The sequence below is a fragment of the Balaenoptera ricei genome, chromosome 18 (genome assembly GCF_028023285.1).
Source record: "Balaenoptera ricei isolate mBalRic1 chromosome 18, mBalRic1.hap2, whole genome shotgun sequence".
In the NCBI taxonomy this organism is placed as follows: domain Eukaryota; kingdom Metazoa; phylum Chordata; class Mammalia; order Artiodactyla; family Balaenopteridae; genus Balaenoptera; species Balaenoptera ricei.
In genome coordinates, this window is record NC_082656.1 from 69,613,441 (window position 1) to 69,628,931 (window position 15,491).

At 41.4% G+C, this 15,491-nt stretch overlaps 1 protein-coding gene across 2 annotated transcripts in view; it reads left to right on the forward strand.

The window, feature by feature from the left end:
• Window positions 1-15,491, forward strand: part of CLDN10 (claudin 10) — a 113,316-nt gene that overhangs the window by 85,545 nt on the left and 12,280 nt on the right. The window contains exons 1-3 of one of the 2 annotated variants that reach the window (XM_059902759.1): window positions 4,983-5,260; window positions 11,499-11,660; window positions 11,749-11,830. In XM_059902759.1, the coding sequence (XP_059758742.1) occupies window positions 5,041-5,260; window positions 11,499-11,660; window positions 11,749-11,830 (464 nt within the window). In that variant the 5' untranslated portion in view covers window positions 4,983-5,040. Of the gene's footprint in view, window positions 1-4,982; window positions 5,261-11,498; window positions 11,661-11,748; window positions 11,831-15,491 lie in introns of those variants that run through there. The other variant, XM_059902760.1, reaches the window with a different exon arrangement.

Below are 15,491 nucleotides of genomic sequence, written 5' to 3' on the forward strand. Positions count from 1 at the left end.
GAAAAAGAATACAGATATGCTATTTTACTATCTTAGTATCGGTGTTAATGTCTTCTTTAATGTGGTGTAACGATATTTGGCTCCTGAGAAGTTGTTTTTTTAGTTAATACCGTATTTATCAGGACTTTAGTTTCTTCCCACCTCATCAGCAGCATGCCACCTCGCTGGAATCTAGGAAGGAGCTAATGTATACTGAAACCAAATTTGATGCTTAGAAAATCCTTGCGCTGTTGAAAGGCAAACCTGTGTTGTTTGGCAGGTGAGTTGAATTTCAAGTAAAGAATTTCTGCAAATCTCTTGTTCAGTCAGCTAAACTGGTTTCACTCCTGAACAACCCTGGGGTGAGGGAATCCTCTATTTTTCCTTGATAACCATAATAATGCTAAAGAAATAACTTCCAATGCTAAATCTCAGTGGTTTAGGTCTCAAAAGTGGAAAGGCTCAATATATTTCAGGACAGTAAATGTCTTCATGTCAAGTTTATTATAGATAAATTAGTACTTTTCATATTGGAAAAAAACTACAGTTTTTTGTAAAGGCCAAGGTATTGTTAATTAAGATGTTACTTTGAATAATTTGGAGAGTAACTTTCTAACTGTATTCACTTTTATATTTAAATTAAGAATGGTTTGTTATGAATAGTTAAATAAAAATTTCAGTGAACTGAATCCTAAAGAAAATAAGGAAGTATTTATCAGTTGAAAGGTACTCTGTAAATGGGTTTGCAGATCAACTGCAAAGGTTATTTGGGACTCTAGAATCTTAAAGTGAAACAGGTCATTTATACATTACTTCTTTTTAAAAAATCTATTCGGTCTATTTTCCTTTTCTGGACATTCTTGTGTTGGATTATGTGGTTTCTTCTGACTAAACTAGTTTTGAAAAGCTTAAGATATAAGACATTCTAAAGTAAATGCTTGATTCCTTACATAATATTCTTTAGGTATTAAAGAAAGTTAACATTTTTCATCCTTTGGTCATGCACTTGTGGGCTCTAAATGTAACTCTCTGTAGTTAATATGCAGTATATGCCAGGGAAGAGAAGTTTGGGGCTGTCAAACCTCACAGAACAGACAGAGAATAAAAGAAAATTAATCAAGTCCACAGGCATGGCGACCTTAGTCTGTTTCAGCTGGCAAAAGAACTAAGAGTGCTGCCACCCAGGTCATAATTTATGGGTTGTTTGTGGTATTTTCAACCCTTTTAAGTTGAAGCTGTGTGTTACCATCTCTATAGTAAAAGAATATTTCTTTTCTCAAAGTTTTCAACCAACAGATGAGTATTCTTTTTCTCTATATCAGACACCATCTGGTTTGCTTAATTGACCGTTTATACACATATACATGCATCTCAAATGATCAGTGCTGTGGTTTCCAACCTGGCTGTACCTTAGAAGCTTTGGAAAAATCACTACCAGAGCCACCCCCAGAGATCCTGGCTTAAATAGTCTGGTGATGCAGCAGAGAGAGGGTCTTTCTTGGAGGTTCAAGTTAGAATTCAGAATTTGTTTCCTCTGGAAGCTATATTGCAATGGTGGGTTTGTGGATATTTTAAGTACAGTAGGTAAAACTACATTATCTGTTAAATTTGGAGGGAATGGTCTGAAACACTGAATCAGTCTTCACAGTTCTTTTTGTGAAACAATGTACCTTTGGTTCCAAACAATGGAATTTACAACCAATCTGTTGATAAATTAGGAGCTGCGTGAGTCTTCAAGGTCACAACACTAGACTTTTTTGTGTCAAAAGTAAGTCAGGGTTTTGTCTTGCAAAAAAATGAATCAACAATTTTAGTGAGAAACTACCATGAGGAAGACACAAGCAAACAAATACACTCAAACAAGACCAGGAAATAAAGTATAAAACCAACATTTGTGCAAATTTTAACTTTAGAAAACTCCATAGGAATGTCCTGGTTCATGACTTCTTGTGTTGTCTGAATAGTAAATTGGATTAGAAATAAGCATATCGTTCAGAAAGAAATATGGCACAGAAATAATAGTGGAAATATGCTGGAGGACAAGAAACCAAGACAATAAAAGCACTTTAAAAAGGCAAATCATACAAAAGAATAGAGGACACTTGTTGTCAATACTCAAAGGTGACTGACTTGAATAGAAGGGAAGATGAGAAGGATGAGGTTAGGTAGGTGCTTCCCAAACAAGTGTTAAGCTTGACCCCCCCCCCCCATGAAGCCAACATGACACAACAGGACAAACTGGGACCAAGAGGAGCACAGTAGTGGAACTATGTCTGCATCCCACTAAGCAAATGGGTCTTCACCCGTATTCCCATTCACACAAATTGTGAGATGGCCATGCACACACAAACACACTTCCCAAGAGCTGCTGCATGGCCCAAAAGTAGGATTTACCCTGTGTCGTCTCAGTGCAAATCATGGCAGTTGGATGGATGTTAAAGACAGCCAGATTTGGGCTCAATAGAAACAAAAACTTGCTAAAAGGCTGTCAGTATGAAACAGAACCAGAACACACACCTTGCCATGCACTGAATCTGAAGTCCAGAAGGTTAGAGCATGAACTGAATATTATCTCTAGAAATATGATGATTGACCTCCTAGAGTAATGGAAATAAAAACAAAAATAAACAAATGGGATCTAATGAAACTTAAAAGCTTTTGCAAAGCAAAGGAAACTACAAACAAGATGAAAAGACAACCCTCAGAATGGGAGAAAATATTTGCAAATGAATCAGTGGACAAAGGATTAATCTCCAAAATATATAAACAGCTCATGCAGCTCAATATTAAAAAAACAAACAACCCAATCAAAAAATGGGCAAAAGACCTAAATAGACATTTCTCCAAAGAAGACATACAGATGGCCAAGAAGCACATGAAAAGCTGCTTAACATCACTAATTATTAGAGAATTGCAAATCAAAACTACAATGAGGTACCACCTCACACCAGTTAGAATGGGCATCATCAGAAAATCTACAAACAACAAATGCTGGAGAGGGTGTGGAGAAAAGGGAACCCTCTTGCACTGTTGGTGGGAATGTCAATTGATACAGCCACTATGGAGAACAACATGGCGGTTCCTTAAAAAACTAAAAATAGAATTACCATATGACCCAGCAATCCCACTACCATAATTCAAAAAGACACATGCACCGCAATGTTCACTGCAGCACTATTTACAATAGCCAGGTCATGGAAGCAACCTAAATGCCCATCAACAGACAAATGGATAAAGAAGATGTGGTACATATATACAGTGGAATATTACTCAACCATAAAAAGGAACGAAATTGGGTCATTTGTAGAGACGTGGATGGACCTAGAGACTGTCATACAGAGTGAAGTAAGTCAGAAAGAGAAAAACAAATATCATATATTAACGCATATATGTGGAACCTAGAAAAATGGTACAGATGAACTGGTTTGCAGGGCAGAAATAGAGACACAGATGTAGAGAACAAACGTATGGACACCAAGGGGGGAAAGTGGCAGGGGGCGGGGGGCGGGGGGCGGGTGGTGGTGGTGGGATGAATTGGGAGGTTGGGATTGACATGTATACACTAATATGTATAAAATAGATAACTAATAAGAACCTGCTGTATAAAAAGTAAAATAAGATTCAAAAGTTCAAAAAGAAATAGGATGATTGTGTTGAGTGTGGAGTATATCCATACAGTCTCCAATGGTCCTCCCAAATCTGTTTTGATGTTTCTGTAATTCAACCTCCTCTCTTCTTCACAGATGTTGAATCACCTCTAATTTCATTCCGTTCATTTCATTCATTTTCATTTCATTTGGTTTTGTTTCGTTTTGTTTTGTTTTTAAGTGACAAAGGGGAATTGAGAAACTCTTCACAATGAACCAGTGTCCCTGCAATTTGGGGGTTAGCAACTAGCGTTATTATAGCAGAACTGATTTAGAGGTTTTAGACCTTGGTTACTTTGGGGAAGAAGTAAATCCTGAAAGTTCATACCACGAACTGCAAGACCTTTAAACGGACAAATAATAAACCCATAATAAAGTCAGAGTCTTTGTTCTCTCACTTATGCTCAACTGTGTGAACTCTGGAGCCAAAAGTACACCCTGATCTTTAAGTTTGCTTTGAAACAGCAATGAAGGAATGAGCTTATTCCTCAATTAGGTGCAAAAGGTGGAGGTGGTAAAAAAAAAAAGTTAAACAAGATACAGAGCAGCTGTGACAGCCCATCGGCTCATAGAAGAGACTCAGAACTGGCAGCTGGAAGGGACCCACAGGAGAAACGTCTTAAATGCACGTCCTACGTGCAGTACGTTGGTATCAGCAGGCCAGCATTGTGGCTGGAACAGTCACGACCAGGGCTGTAAAGAAGGCCCCGAGCAGCCTGTGCTCTCCATAGGCTGCTGTCCTGAATTTAGGTTTGTGCCACGCACCTCTTGACAGTGACCTTCCGCATGCCGCCGGGCCAAAAGGAACTGCAGAATTTTAGCACAAGGCAGACTTGGAGCCCAGAACCGCAGTGATCCCTCCTTGACAAGCCGAACTGGGTCACCCAAAAGAGCGTGGCACTAAACCTTTAGAGTTCAGCGGGCCAAGGGCTGCGTTAGCAGTTGGTGTCCTTTCCGGGCACACAAAAGGCTTTTTCTGCTCTGCTTTTACAAGGTACCCTAGAAGCCAAGCTATTGCCAATGGGTGGGGCTGGGGAGGGGAGGGGCCGAACGCAGCAAGCTGTCCACATCCGGCTGTCAGTCTGTCCAACAGGAGAGCCGATCTCGGCTGTGCCTCGGCCCCGGGGATGCGGACGCGGGGGGGAGGGGGGCCACAGGGACGCGCAGGCGTGCGTTCCTCCAGACCGCGGGCGCCGGGCCAGTTGGCTCGAGAGAACCCAGGTGGCGACCGTAAAAGCTCCCCGCGAGCCCTCTCTGCCCGAGAAGGCGCGTCCTGGGTCCGCGCGCGCGCCCCCTAGCGCCGGGCCTGCAGGGGGGCGGGGCGGGGCGGAGGGGGCGGAGCCGCGCGGCGGGGCTCGCGGGGGTCGCGGCGCCGAGCAGGTGCGCTAGAGCGAACGCTGCTACAGCGGGCGGCATGGCGAGCACGGCGTCGGAGATCATTGCCTTCATGGTCTCCATCTCTGGCTGGGTGCTGGTGTCCTCCACGCTGCCCACCGACTACTGGAAGGTGTCCACCATCGACGGCACGGTCATCACCACCGCCACCTATTGGGCCAACCTTTGGAAGATGTGCGTTACCGACTCCACGGGCGTCTCCAACTGCAAGGACTTCCCCTCCATGCTGGCGCTAGACGGTCTGCATCCCGTCGCCCCCCGCCCCTGCCCCTCGCTCCTCCCCGGCCTGCCGGCGGGGCGCCCGCTGACCCCACGACCCCCGGCGGGACCCCCGGGCCGGACTCCTCCGAAGCCCGGCTCCGCTTTCCCCCTCAGTGCCTGAAGGAGCGGGGGAGAGTCCCCGGTGCCCGCGGCCCGCCTTCCCCGGACGTCTGTCCCGCGGGGGGCGCCTGTCCGAGCCCGGAACCCCGGGGCGGGGGAGAGGGGCACGCAGACAGGCCTGGGTGGGATGGGTGACTCTCAGGCGACGGGGATGGAGGGAAGCAGCTTTGTTGTCTCGAGAGTTGAGGACAGGGCAGTGGGACCCCCCTCTCTTGGGGACTGTTAGGACACGGAGTCACGAGAGGGGGCTTGTCGTCTCCAGCCAGCACTACCCAGAAGGGCTGGATTCTGATTCAAATGGACTTGTCAGAGCGAAATCTGATTGCTCTGAACTCCCTTTAGCCATTTCGTTAGTTCTTTGAAAAGTGTGTGTGTGGGGAAAGGAAACATTGCAGGAGCAACCGCTCCAAACCCCCCATCCCGCATCTACAAATGAGTCTGCTGGGCTTTAACTCTGCCTCTAAATGCTAGGAACATAAATAGCCCTAGCCTGTGCCGCAGAGAGTAGAGAGTTCCGGCCAGCAGGAATCTTGTGCGGGAGACTGACAAGTTCTGTGTCGCGCCTCCCAAGTCCGTTCTTAGCGTCTCCCTCAGCGTTGTTCTTTAGTAAATTGTTTTCTACATAGTTCTTGTTAGCGACGCTCTATACTGTATTGTATTAGAACAGGTGTTCACAAAGAAAACTGGCTCTTTTTAGTTTCAGACTGGCTCTTTTTAGTTGACAGTGGATGTCGACCCGGTCACACTGATTGCTCAAGTTCTAGGTTCTTTTCTTCCAGGATTTTACAGCACATGACTCGATGGATCCCGGCAGAAACTTGAGAGTCATTTACATTAGTTCTCGATTTGAGGTGTTTTCTTTTTCTTTTATTACTGCGCTGCAAGCTTTTATTTGCATAACTGAGTAATTAAGGGACAAGATTTAATCCCCCTAAGATGGTGCTTGCCACGAAAAGCAAACTGCTGCTCAGTGGAGTTATTTGATGGAAACTCCGTATAAGGGAATACGTGTCTGGTTTTAGATGAGTGACACCTGGGTCTGTGTCCTGGTGTGTGTACAATTAAGTAGCTGGTACACTGTTGATTCCCTAGAATTACGGTTGAATTTCCTGTGCACTGCAGAGCCCACATCCAGGGAGATGTTTGAACAGGCAGGCTCTTGTTTCTGGGATTTACATTCAGGAATACGGGATTGACACTTACTGTCCTAAACACATTCTTCTGTTGTAGCTGTACCGTCACCAAGATAGCCTGCCAGATAGGTACGCTTCCTTCTACAGGACAGCTGGGGGACAAGGGAGAGGATGGAGACATGAATACTCCATGAAGGTTATTGGGTGCAGAATAGTGTGCACCTGATGTGTCTGAGCTGAGAATGGACGTCATGGTCTCAAGATTTGGGGACAGATGGGGTAATGAAGAGGAAGGAGAGAGTAGCCTTCAACCATCCAGCCCTAGAGAGGAGGTGTGACATTTGTATACTACCCAGCTCGCAAAATGGCCTTCCGCGTGTGCTCGTGTGTCTAGAAAATGACTTTAAAAGACGTAAATGACTTCACCTCTTGTTCTGCATTGTTTTAAAATTAATAACATAGCTTTACGAGTCAGTACATATAGAAGTAACTGTTTTTTAACAACTGCATGGTATTCATTAGTCTGGACAAAACTGGTTTATTTAACGACTTACCCATTGTTGGACATTGGACCCTTCCTAGCTTTTCACTGTTCTTAGCACTTTACTGAAAATCTTTCTATTTGCCTCTTTGTGCATATGTGTGTATCTGTAGTGTAGATACTGAGGAATAGTATTGTCAGAGCAGTAGAATATTCATTTTATTATTCAGTTTAAATTGTCCAGTTACATTCCAGCAACAGTGTATGAGAATACCTGTTTCTCTGCATTCTCACCACTAAGTTTTTCAGCCAGTTTAATGGGTGACATCCTATCATGTTATTATTTTATTCCCTGATCACTGTGATTTTGACCACCTTAGCATGTATTTATTGACCCTTTTGTTTTTCTTTTGTGACTTGCCTGTCCATGTCTTATGCCCATGGTTCTTTTGTTTCCTCTTGGTTTAAATGATTTTTTTTTTTTTAAATTCTGGATATCAGTCCTTGATTTGTTATATATGTTGCAGTCTCGGCCCATTGCTTGTCTTTTAAATGTGTGATGTCTTTTCTCATACAAAACATTGGAATGTGTACTATAATCACATTTATCAGTCTCTTCCTGCTGGCTTGGCCTTTTGTGGCTTAAGAAAGCATTGCCTATCACAAAGTTATAAACTTACTTTTCATCATCTCTCAGAATAATATTTTGGGGGGGTTCAAGCACACAGCTACGTTTTCACGTGGAGAGAAGTCAGTTCCCCCCCGGAGGAGGCCCCTCTGCTTGTTCGCTCTCTGCCATGTATTTTCTGGGCAACCACATCTGCTGGTTGCTGGGCCTAAGGCAGGCCCTGCCTACAGCACACTGCATGTGGATTTCCCGGTTATTGCACTTGAAGTGGAGGGAGAAAGCTACGTTGCCAGGGGCTGTGGTGACCACAGGCCTGAGTAGGCCAGTCCTCTCCTTAAACCAAGCAGGAAAATCCAAGAAGGGAGAGAGAAAGCTCACAGCTCTCCCCGTCTAGTCTTAAGTGGAAGAACATGCCTCTTGGACACAGATGACGGAGTCATTATTCTGAATCTCCTATGTGAGGTCAAAGCTCTGATTCCTCATCATCAGGGGGTATCATTGTTACCCCAGTTCTCCCTACAAGGAAAAAGCCAAATGTGCAGGTTTCATGTTACGCCATGTTAAGATTCCAACTCTAATTTCTGCTTAGAATCAATCTTAGTGTTATGGAAGGGAAGCTTTGATGTGTTTCTTACCACTCACCAGACGCTTGGTTCGTATTCCTCCTGTGAAGGAAGTGCTGTTATCCTTGGGTTTTACAGATGAGAAAACGGGCTTGGAGAGATTAGGTAATATAATCGGGGATACACAGCAGGTAAATAGAAGAACCAGAGGGGAAATTCAGAGTTCATGTCTGCCCCTCATACCACCCTTCTCCCAAAGGATTTGCAAAAAGTACGCAAAGCTACTAGCATAAGAAAGCACATCCTTTTTTTCTTCCTTCAATCAGCAGCTACCAAGTGTACTGCTAGGGAATTGTCTCCACCAAGTGGATATTTTCATTTTTGCTAGTTGGAAATGGAAAATAAGGTACATTTGGAAAACATTTAACTTTTAAGGGACACCTTGAAGTTTTCCTCCAACAGAATTCATTAATTTAAAGTCACAGTATTTTACTAATTGAAAAACTCACGGTTGAATGAGCTGGTGATTTCTGTTTATTGCTAACCCATATTCCTTTCAAAGCACCACTTGAACTGCAGCTGAGCATTTTGAGCCAGGTTTTTTTTTTTTAGTATATGCCATCTATTTTTGTTAGTGGGAATGTTTTCCATTTCTTCCAAAGGAGTTAACTATAAATTATACTTCAGAGAACTTCTGAGCAAATATGTTCATGCCTCAGCACTTTAATGTGTTAATTAGCTATTAACGGTGTCAGTAAATTAGACCTGTCAAAAATAATGGCCTCCTTGACTAGGTTTTTACCACCACTTCACTTGAGGGTGTTACTTATAAGTTTTGACCTCCGGAACTCTTAAAAAAGCAAGGTTGTAGAGGTCTGCCTTGCAAAAGATAAACTCTGAGAGAGTTTGTGGGAAGTCACCCAAGGCTTGAGTCTGTGGGTGTTTTAAGGACTGGTAGCCCCTAATTTACATACCTCAGGCTTACCAACAACTCGATTCCATCTATGGCTGACCCTGGAGTTTATCCCCAGGAACTCCAAACCCTTCTTTTGTGCATGCGATGAGTTAGCAATTTATTGCTACTGTTCCCACACCAGAGAGAGTTACCTTCTCCGCCAAATCAGGGTTCTGGTTGGTTCTGAGGAAGGACCTGACCTCATCAGAACCTGCTCTCTATCTCTCCTCTTGTGCTGAGAGGGCAGAGCTGATCCTGCTGTAGGTACCAGGGCTGAGACCGGAGAACTGAGTGAGACACTCGGGGGAAAAAATGGTACGAGTAGTGGTTAAAGTTTAAAGCCTACTGTTATTTTTCCAGTCACATTAAGGGTTGAATTCATCAGCCTGGGATTCTGACCACTGTGTACCATTTGGGAAAATGTGTTTTATGTTCTTAGTGATCAGACCATAGACGTAACCTTCTGCAAGGCTCATGTGTTTTCTGTACATAAAGCCTGTAAGATTCCTAAAATAAATGCAAATTATGGTGCATGATAAGGTTTTCTAGAATAGTTTTTTAAATATAGGATAGAGGTTATATCACACACACACTTTGTTGTCTGTTTAGGATTGCAGTAAGAATCAGCTAAAACACCTCAAAATCACAGGTGAAAACAAATCTCAAAAAATAATGAAACCACACTGTCCCAGTAGCTCTGGTGGTAAATGATGAGTCACTTGTGGTTATCCTGGAGGACTGTCTTTAATCTTGCAAGGAACTAACAGGCTTCCTCCCCCTGTGCTCCTATTTCTCCCTGGGTTCTGGTTGGGGGACTTGAAGGTTGAAGTTTAAAATAGAGCTGGGTCACTCTTCAGCCACAGAGACACAGATAGCCCTGCAGCACTACTATAGCTACCAAAATAAGCCTCCATTATCCTGTTTTGCTAAAAATAAGTTTCTTTTGCTGTTTTTGACAGCCTTACCATCAGTGAAATTATTTTCCGTCTGGAAGTAGTTCACACTATAAAATAGAAGATCATTGTCATTGCATTCTGCATTTGTAGGGGCCTAAATCTGTTCAGTTAATTAGAGCATCTTCTGGGTACTCTTCAAAATGGATCCTAGGGGTAGGACTGAAACTTAAAATTTTATTCTTTCCCTGAGAAGCATAGACTGGAGGCCACCTTCCCCCATTATTCCCTGAATATATGATTATCCTAGCCTTAGAATTATTATTTATCATTGACTTTGCCTGAACACAATAATAAATGACTTGGTGTATCTTGGCACTTACGAGTTTTTTCATATTAAAAAGTTTAATGCCAAAAGTAAACCTGAGAGAGATGTACGTTCATTTGCTTAACAAATGAACACACCAGTATGTGCCATCATTATTTCAGATTGAAATATGGCACTGTTTCAGTCTGAAACGAAAATGACGGCATGTGGTAAAAATGTATCAGTTTAAATCCTGTTAACTTAAAATTTGTTAGTGTTTGGACAAAAGCCAGGCTGAAGTTTACCATCACCCTGGCTGTGCAAATAAAAATATGTGACTAAGAAAATGAATGGTGTAGGAGGAATGATCAAACAAACCAACAGAACAAGCTTTCAGGATACTTTGAAAGCATCCATTTATATGCAAACAGTTAATTTCATAATTATAAAATATTCTTCTAGGAACCAACCAGTGCTTATTTAAACCCAATGTTATTATGTGTGCTCTGAAAAGTTTTTTTTTTTGAAAAATTTTAAAAGGTCATGAAAATACATCTTGATTTAGACTTCTCATGGTTCATGATGACATTCCAGTCAATCTCATTTATAATCTTTGACTAATATTAGAAGATGTGACTCTGTGGGAGCTCTGCTCGATTATAAAGATTACAACGTCAAAACCATTAAAACATCTATTTTAAAGGTCTGATGTGCAAAGGAGTAACAGGGTTGAGATAGCGGCAGATGAGGTTTCCCAGGGTGAAAGGCAGTATTGCATGGGTTTTGTAGTCAGAGCTGGATGGAATCCATTTCAACCCCTTACTAACTCGTCTCTGGCACATTATGTAACTTTTGTGTGCCTCAATTTCTTCATCTGTGAATATGGGAATAATAACACTCAGAGATATATCCTGAGGATCATGCATATGCCAAACTGAAAAGTGTGTGACATAAAACAGGCACTCCATACAGATTAACTTGCTTTTCTTTCTTGCTTGTCTTAACATATGTTTTAACCATTATGGTTATTTTTTCAGAAAGCAGAACACTCATTCATGAGGACAATGTAAAATGAGAGTTTCTTCCTGGACAACCACATGTTTTATGTTAATGTAAATGACCTACTCTAATTGCAGGTTATATCCAGGCATGTAGAGGACTTATGATTGCTGCCGTCAGCCTGGGCTTTTTTGGTTCCATATTTGCCCTGTTTGGAATGAAATGTACCAAAGTCGGAGGCTCAGATAAAGCCAAAGCTAAAATTGCTTGTTTGGCTGGGATTGTGTTCATACTGTCAGGTAAATAGTAACTTTCTTCCAGACAAGGTGCTTCAGGATGTTAATGAAACACCAGTAATCATAGCACTTTCCTTCTGATGCTCTTCAGGGCTATGCTCAATGACCGGGTGTTCCCTGTATGCAAACAAAATCACAACGGAGTTCTTTGATCCCCTCTTCGTGGAGCAAAAGTAAGTACTCTTCTTAAGTCTGTATGCTTGTGGCTCACAGGAAATGGATATAAAATCATCTTCTAAATTAAGGTACATAAATTTCCTCCATGGCTTATGAAAGTGAGACATACTGATAAATGATGTTTGATGACATTATTCAAGAGCAAACGTTTTATATGCTACATTGGCAAAAGATGCATTGAATCACTGCATTAGTGTTACATAGTGTCTTGTCTCTAAATAGCTCAAGGCATAGGATTTAGAATGCTAAAGGTCATCTACTGTACATCGTAAAATTGAAGTCACGTAGAGGAAAAGTGCAAGAGAGGTGTAAGATGGGGAGGAAAGAAGGGTAAAGTATGACAGCAGAAAATTAAGAGCTTGCCTCGATTGTTGTCCATCCAAAATGATATTTGCCAGATGTTCTGGGCCAGCTTCCATCTCAGGCATTGAGATAAAAACTGAGACTGTGATCCTGAAGATTAGAAACGTTTAAGTGATGTTGAATGAAATACTATTTTTCATTTTTAGTTAGCCTTTTACATTTGTTCTGTTGACCACGGCCTTAACACGTTCCACCTAATAAACCTTTGTAAAGAAATTGTACATGATGCAGGGTCTTTAAAAAATGGTGTAAGAGTGGCACAGACACCAGATGTGACCGGTCTCAGCTGCGGGTGAATGGTTTGGCACTTACAGACCAGTTTGTTTGTTGTTGTTGGTTTTTAACTATGGGCTGTTGCTTTTTATAGTTTCTCGAGGCTTATTTCTTTGCATTGGGAAAACCCAAGGAATACCAAATTAGAAATAATAATAGATCAAATATTTTGTCTTCCGTGAGAATATTCCCACAGACTTCTGTAGAAAGCCGCATGTGTACTGCTATCACCCAAGCTGGGGGTTCTCTTTCAGTCTTCAGATCAAATGTTATGGAATTTTAAAAGAGTAATTACTAAAATGGCTGATCATTACTTTTTTCTGGTGGATTTAGGAATCTTTAGGAAATGATTTTTCTAGTACTGTCTTTAGTTTATGCATAAATAGTAAATGTATATATAATGAAATATAACGAAAATAATAGCTAACACATGTTGAGCCCCTACCAGGTACCAAGCAGAGCATTGCAAATATTATTTTATTATTTTAGTCTTACAACATCCTCATAAGGTAGGTTCTCTCTGTACCCCCTTTTTTAAAATTGGGGAAAGAATTCAAGTAATATGTGCAAGGGAACTTGGACTAAGCTAATAGGCTGATTGAACTATGATTCAAACCAGGCAACCAAACTCTAGCACACTTACTCTAAAATGCATGATATATAATATTCTATCCACTATTTTGTAATTTTTGTGACAGTATGCCATATATATTTTTCATCAAAGAAGTTTCTTTTGTGCAGTAGTGTTTATTGTGAAATTTTATTAAATGGAAAACAAAAATGACTGCTTCAGACCCCAGTATAATGTTCACTCCCCTACCTATGTTAGAAAATGTGTTCTGATTTGTAAACTTTCTCCTGATTTTTGATAATGAGATTTGCACAGACGTGCATGGCACCAAACATTGAGATGAAAACTAAGACTGTTCTCCTGAAGATTAGAACCATTTTAATGATACTTAAGTGAAATATCAGTTTTCATTTAAATATTATACTTAAATGATATTTTTATTTCAGGGCTTGATATCATAAATATACTACAAAATCATATTTCTCACAGTTTATTTTATTAAAGACATTGCCGACTTTTCTGGATTATCTTTCGTACATCACTGTTCTGTCTTCCTGACAATCATTAATGATGTCTTTGTCAGACCCTTAAAAATCATTTTCATCTTTTCTCACAAGGCCGAGGCTAATATCTGTATCTGTATGCACAGTAACTTAAACCTTTCCTTTGTGTTCTGTGCTTGCTATATGCTCAGTCACCTAACTCAGTTTAGTACCACTGGAATTTCTTATTCTTTCAGATTTTCGTTAAACTCTGTTCAGTAATTATGGACTGTGAGAGGTTTTCCTCTTTTCTACATTCTTGGTGCTACTTTGAACTATTCCATTCCCACTGTGAGCTTCCCAACATCCCTCTTTCTGTCTATGCCTACTGTCTCTCTCCCTGTCTGTTTTCTCATCTGAAAAATCAGGATAATCATAGAGTTGCTGTGAGAGTTAAGAGAGTGTGTATATGTACCCTTAGAACAGATTAGAAAAGAGCAAAAACCTTGTATTAATAACTGTATTGTGTTAGCTATTATTAAGGTTGCTTTTTAATTGTGTGTAGTAGTTAAGATGTACCTTATCTTTATGGATGTCTTTATTAGCTCTTTTCTGCAATGACTTAAAAATATAACACCTATAATTTGCCAATTTACCTTAGGTCATTAAAAACACAAGAGTGAGGGATTATGAAAAACACCATGGCTCACAAATTGGTAATATTTGCAAATAACAGGTCCTTCACACCAAAAAATACAGACTTTATTAAAAAAAAAAAGAAAAGAAAAGAAAACCTGCATATTGAGAACATGTTTAGCTCCTTGAGATCAGAGCTCACTCACATTTCTATCCCAGCAGTGCCGGGCACAAAGAAAGGCCCTCCATGACTTATGTACAAGGAATTATCAACGCCTGTTGAGAATTGTTAAATATGATCAGATGCTAATTACCCACAATGGTAGAAAAGAGGCATGAAGATGACATGTGACACCTACAGGAATTCACAAACTTTATTTAAATAAAACTTCTATAAAAACCAACCAGTTGACTAACTTGCCATCATCTGTTTTCCTTTTATCAATGCCTCTAGTGGAGGAGAAAGAGATGGAAATTAGGAAGATTAATAAGCTGCAAATTGGGTGTCAACACAAAGTAGACTGATTCCATAGGTGTTTTGGTTTTTTTTAATATTTATTTATTTATTTGGTTGCACTGGGTCTTAGTTGTGGCAGGCAGGCTCCTTAGTTGCAGCTCCAGGGCTCCTTAGTTGTGGCATGCGAACTCTTAGTTGCAGCATGTGGGATCTAATTCCCTGACCAGGGATTGAACCCGTGTTCCCTGCATTGGCAGCATGGAGTCTTACCCACTGCGCCACCAGGGAAGTCCCTCCGTAGGTCTTAAAAAATATCATAGGGGGCTTCCCTGGTGGCGCAGTGGCTGAGAATCTGCCTGCCAATGCAGGGGACACGGGTTCGAGCCCTGGTCTGGGAAGATCCCACATGCCGCGGAAAAACTGGGCCCGTGAGCCACAACTACTGAGCCTGCGCGCCTGGAGCCTGCACGTCTGGAGCCTGTGCTCCGCGACAAGAGAGGCCACGATAATGAGTGGCCCCCGCTTGCCACAACTAGAGAAAGCCCTCGCACAGAGACGAAGACCCAACACAGCCATAAATAAATAAATAAATAAGTAAGTAAGTAAGTAAGTAAGTAAATAAACCCCAAAAAAAGTTTAAAAAAAAAAAGAATGAATTCTTTGAAAAAAAAATCATAATTTTTAAAGTGAGATTTTGATTTTGGTGTATTCTAGGGGATAGGGCTTCCTAGCTGGCATTTGCTAGAATTTAGTAAGCAGTGCCTCTGATGTAGTTTGTGCATGAACACACAGAGGAATATGTTGGAGAATCACTGCCAAAGGCAGGGCCAGCCCTGGAAGAGTTGGGATAAGGGCACCACTCTAGGGGGGTTCTG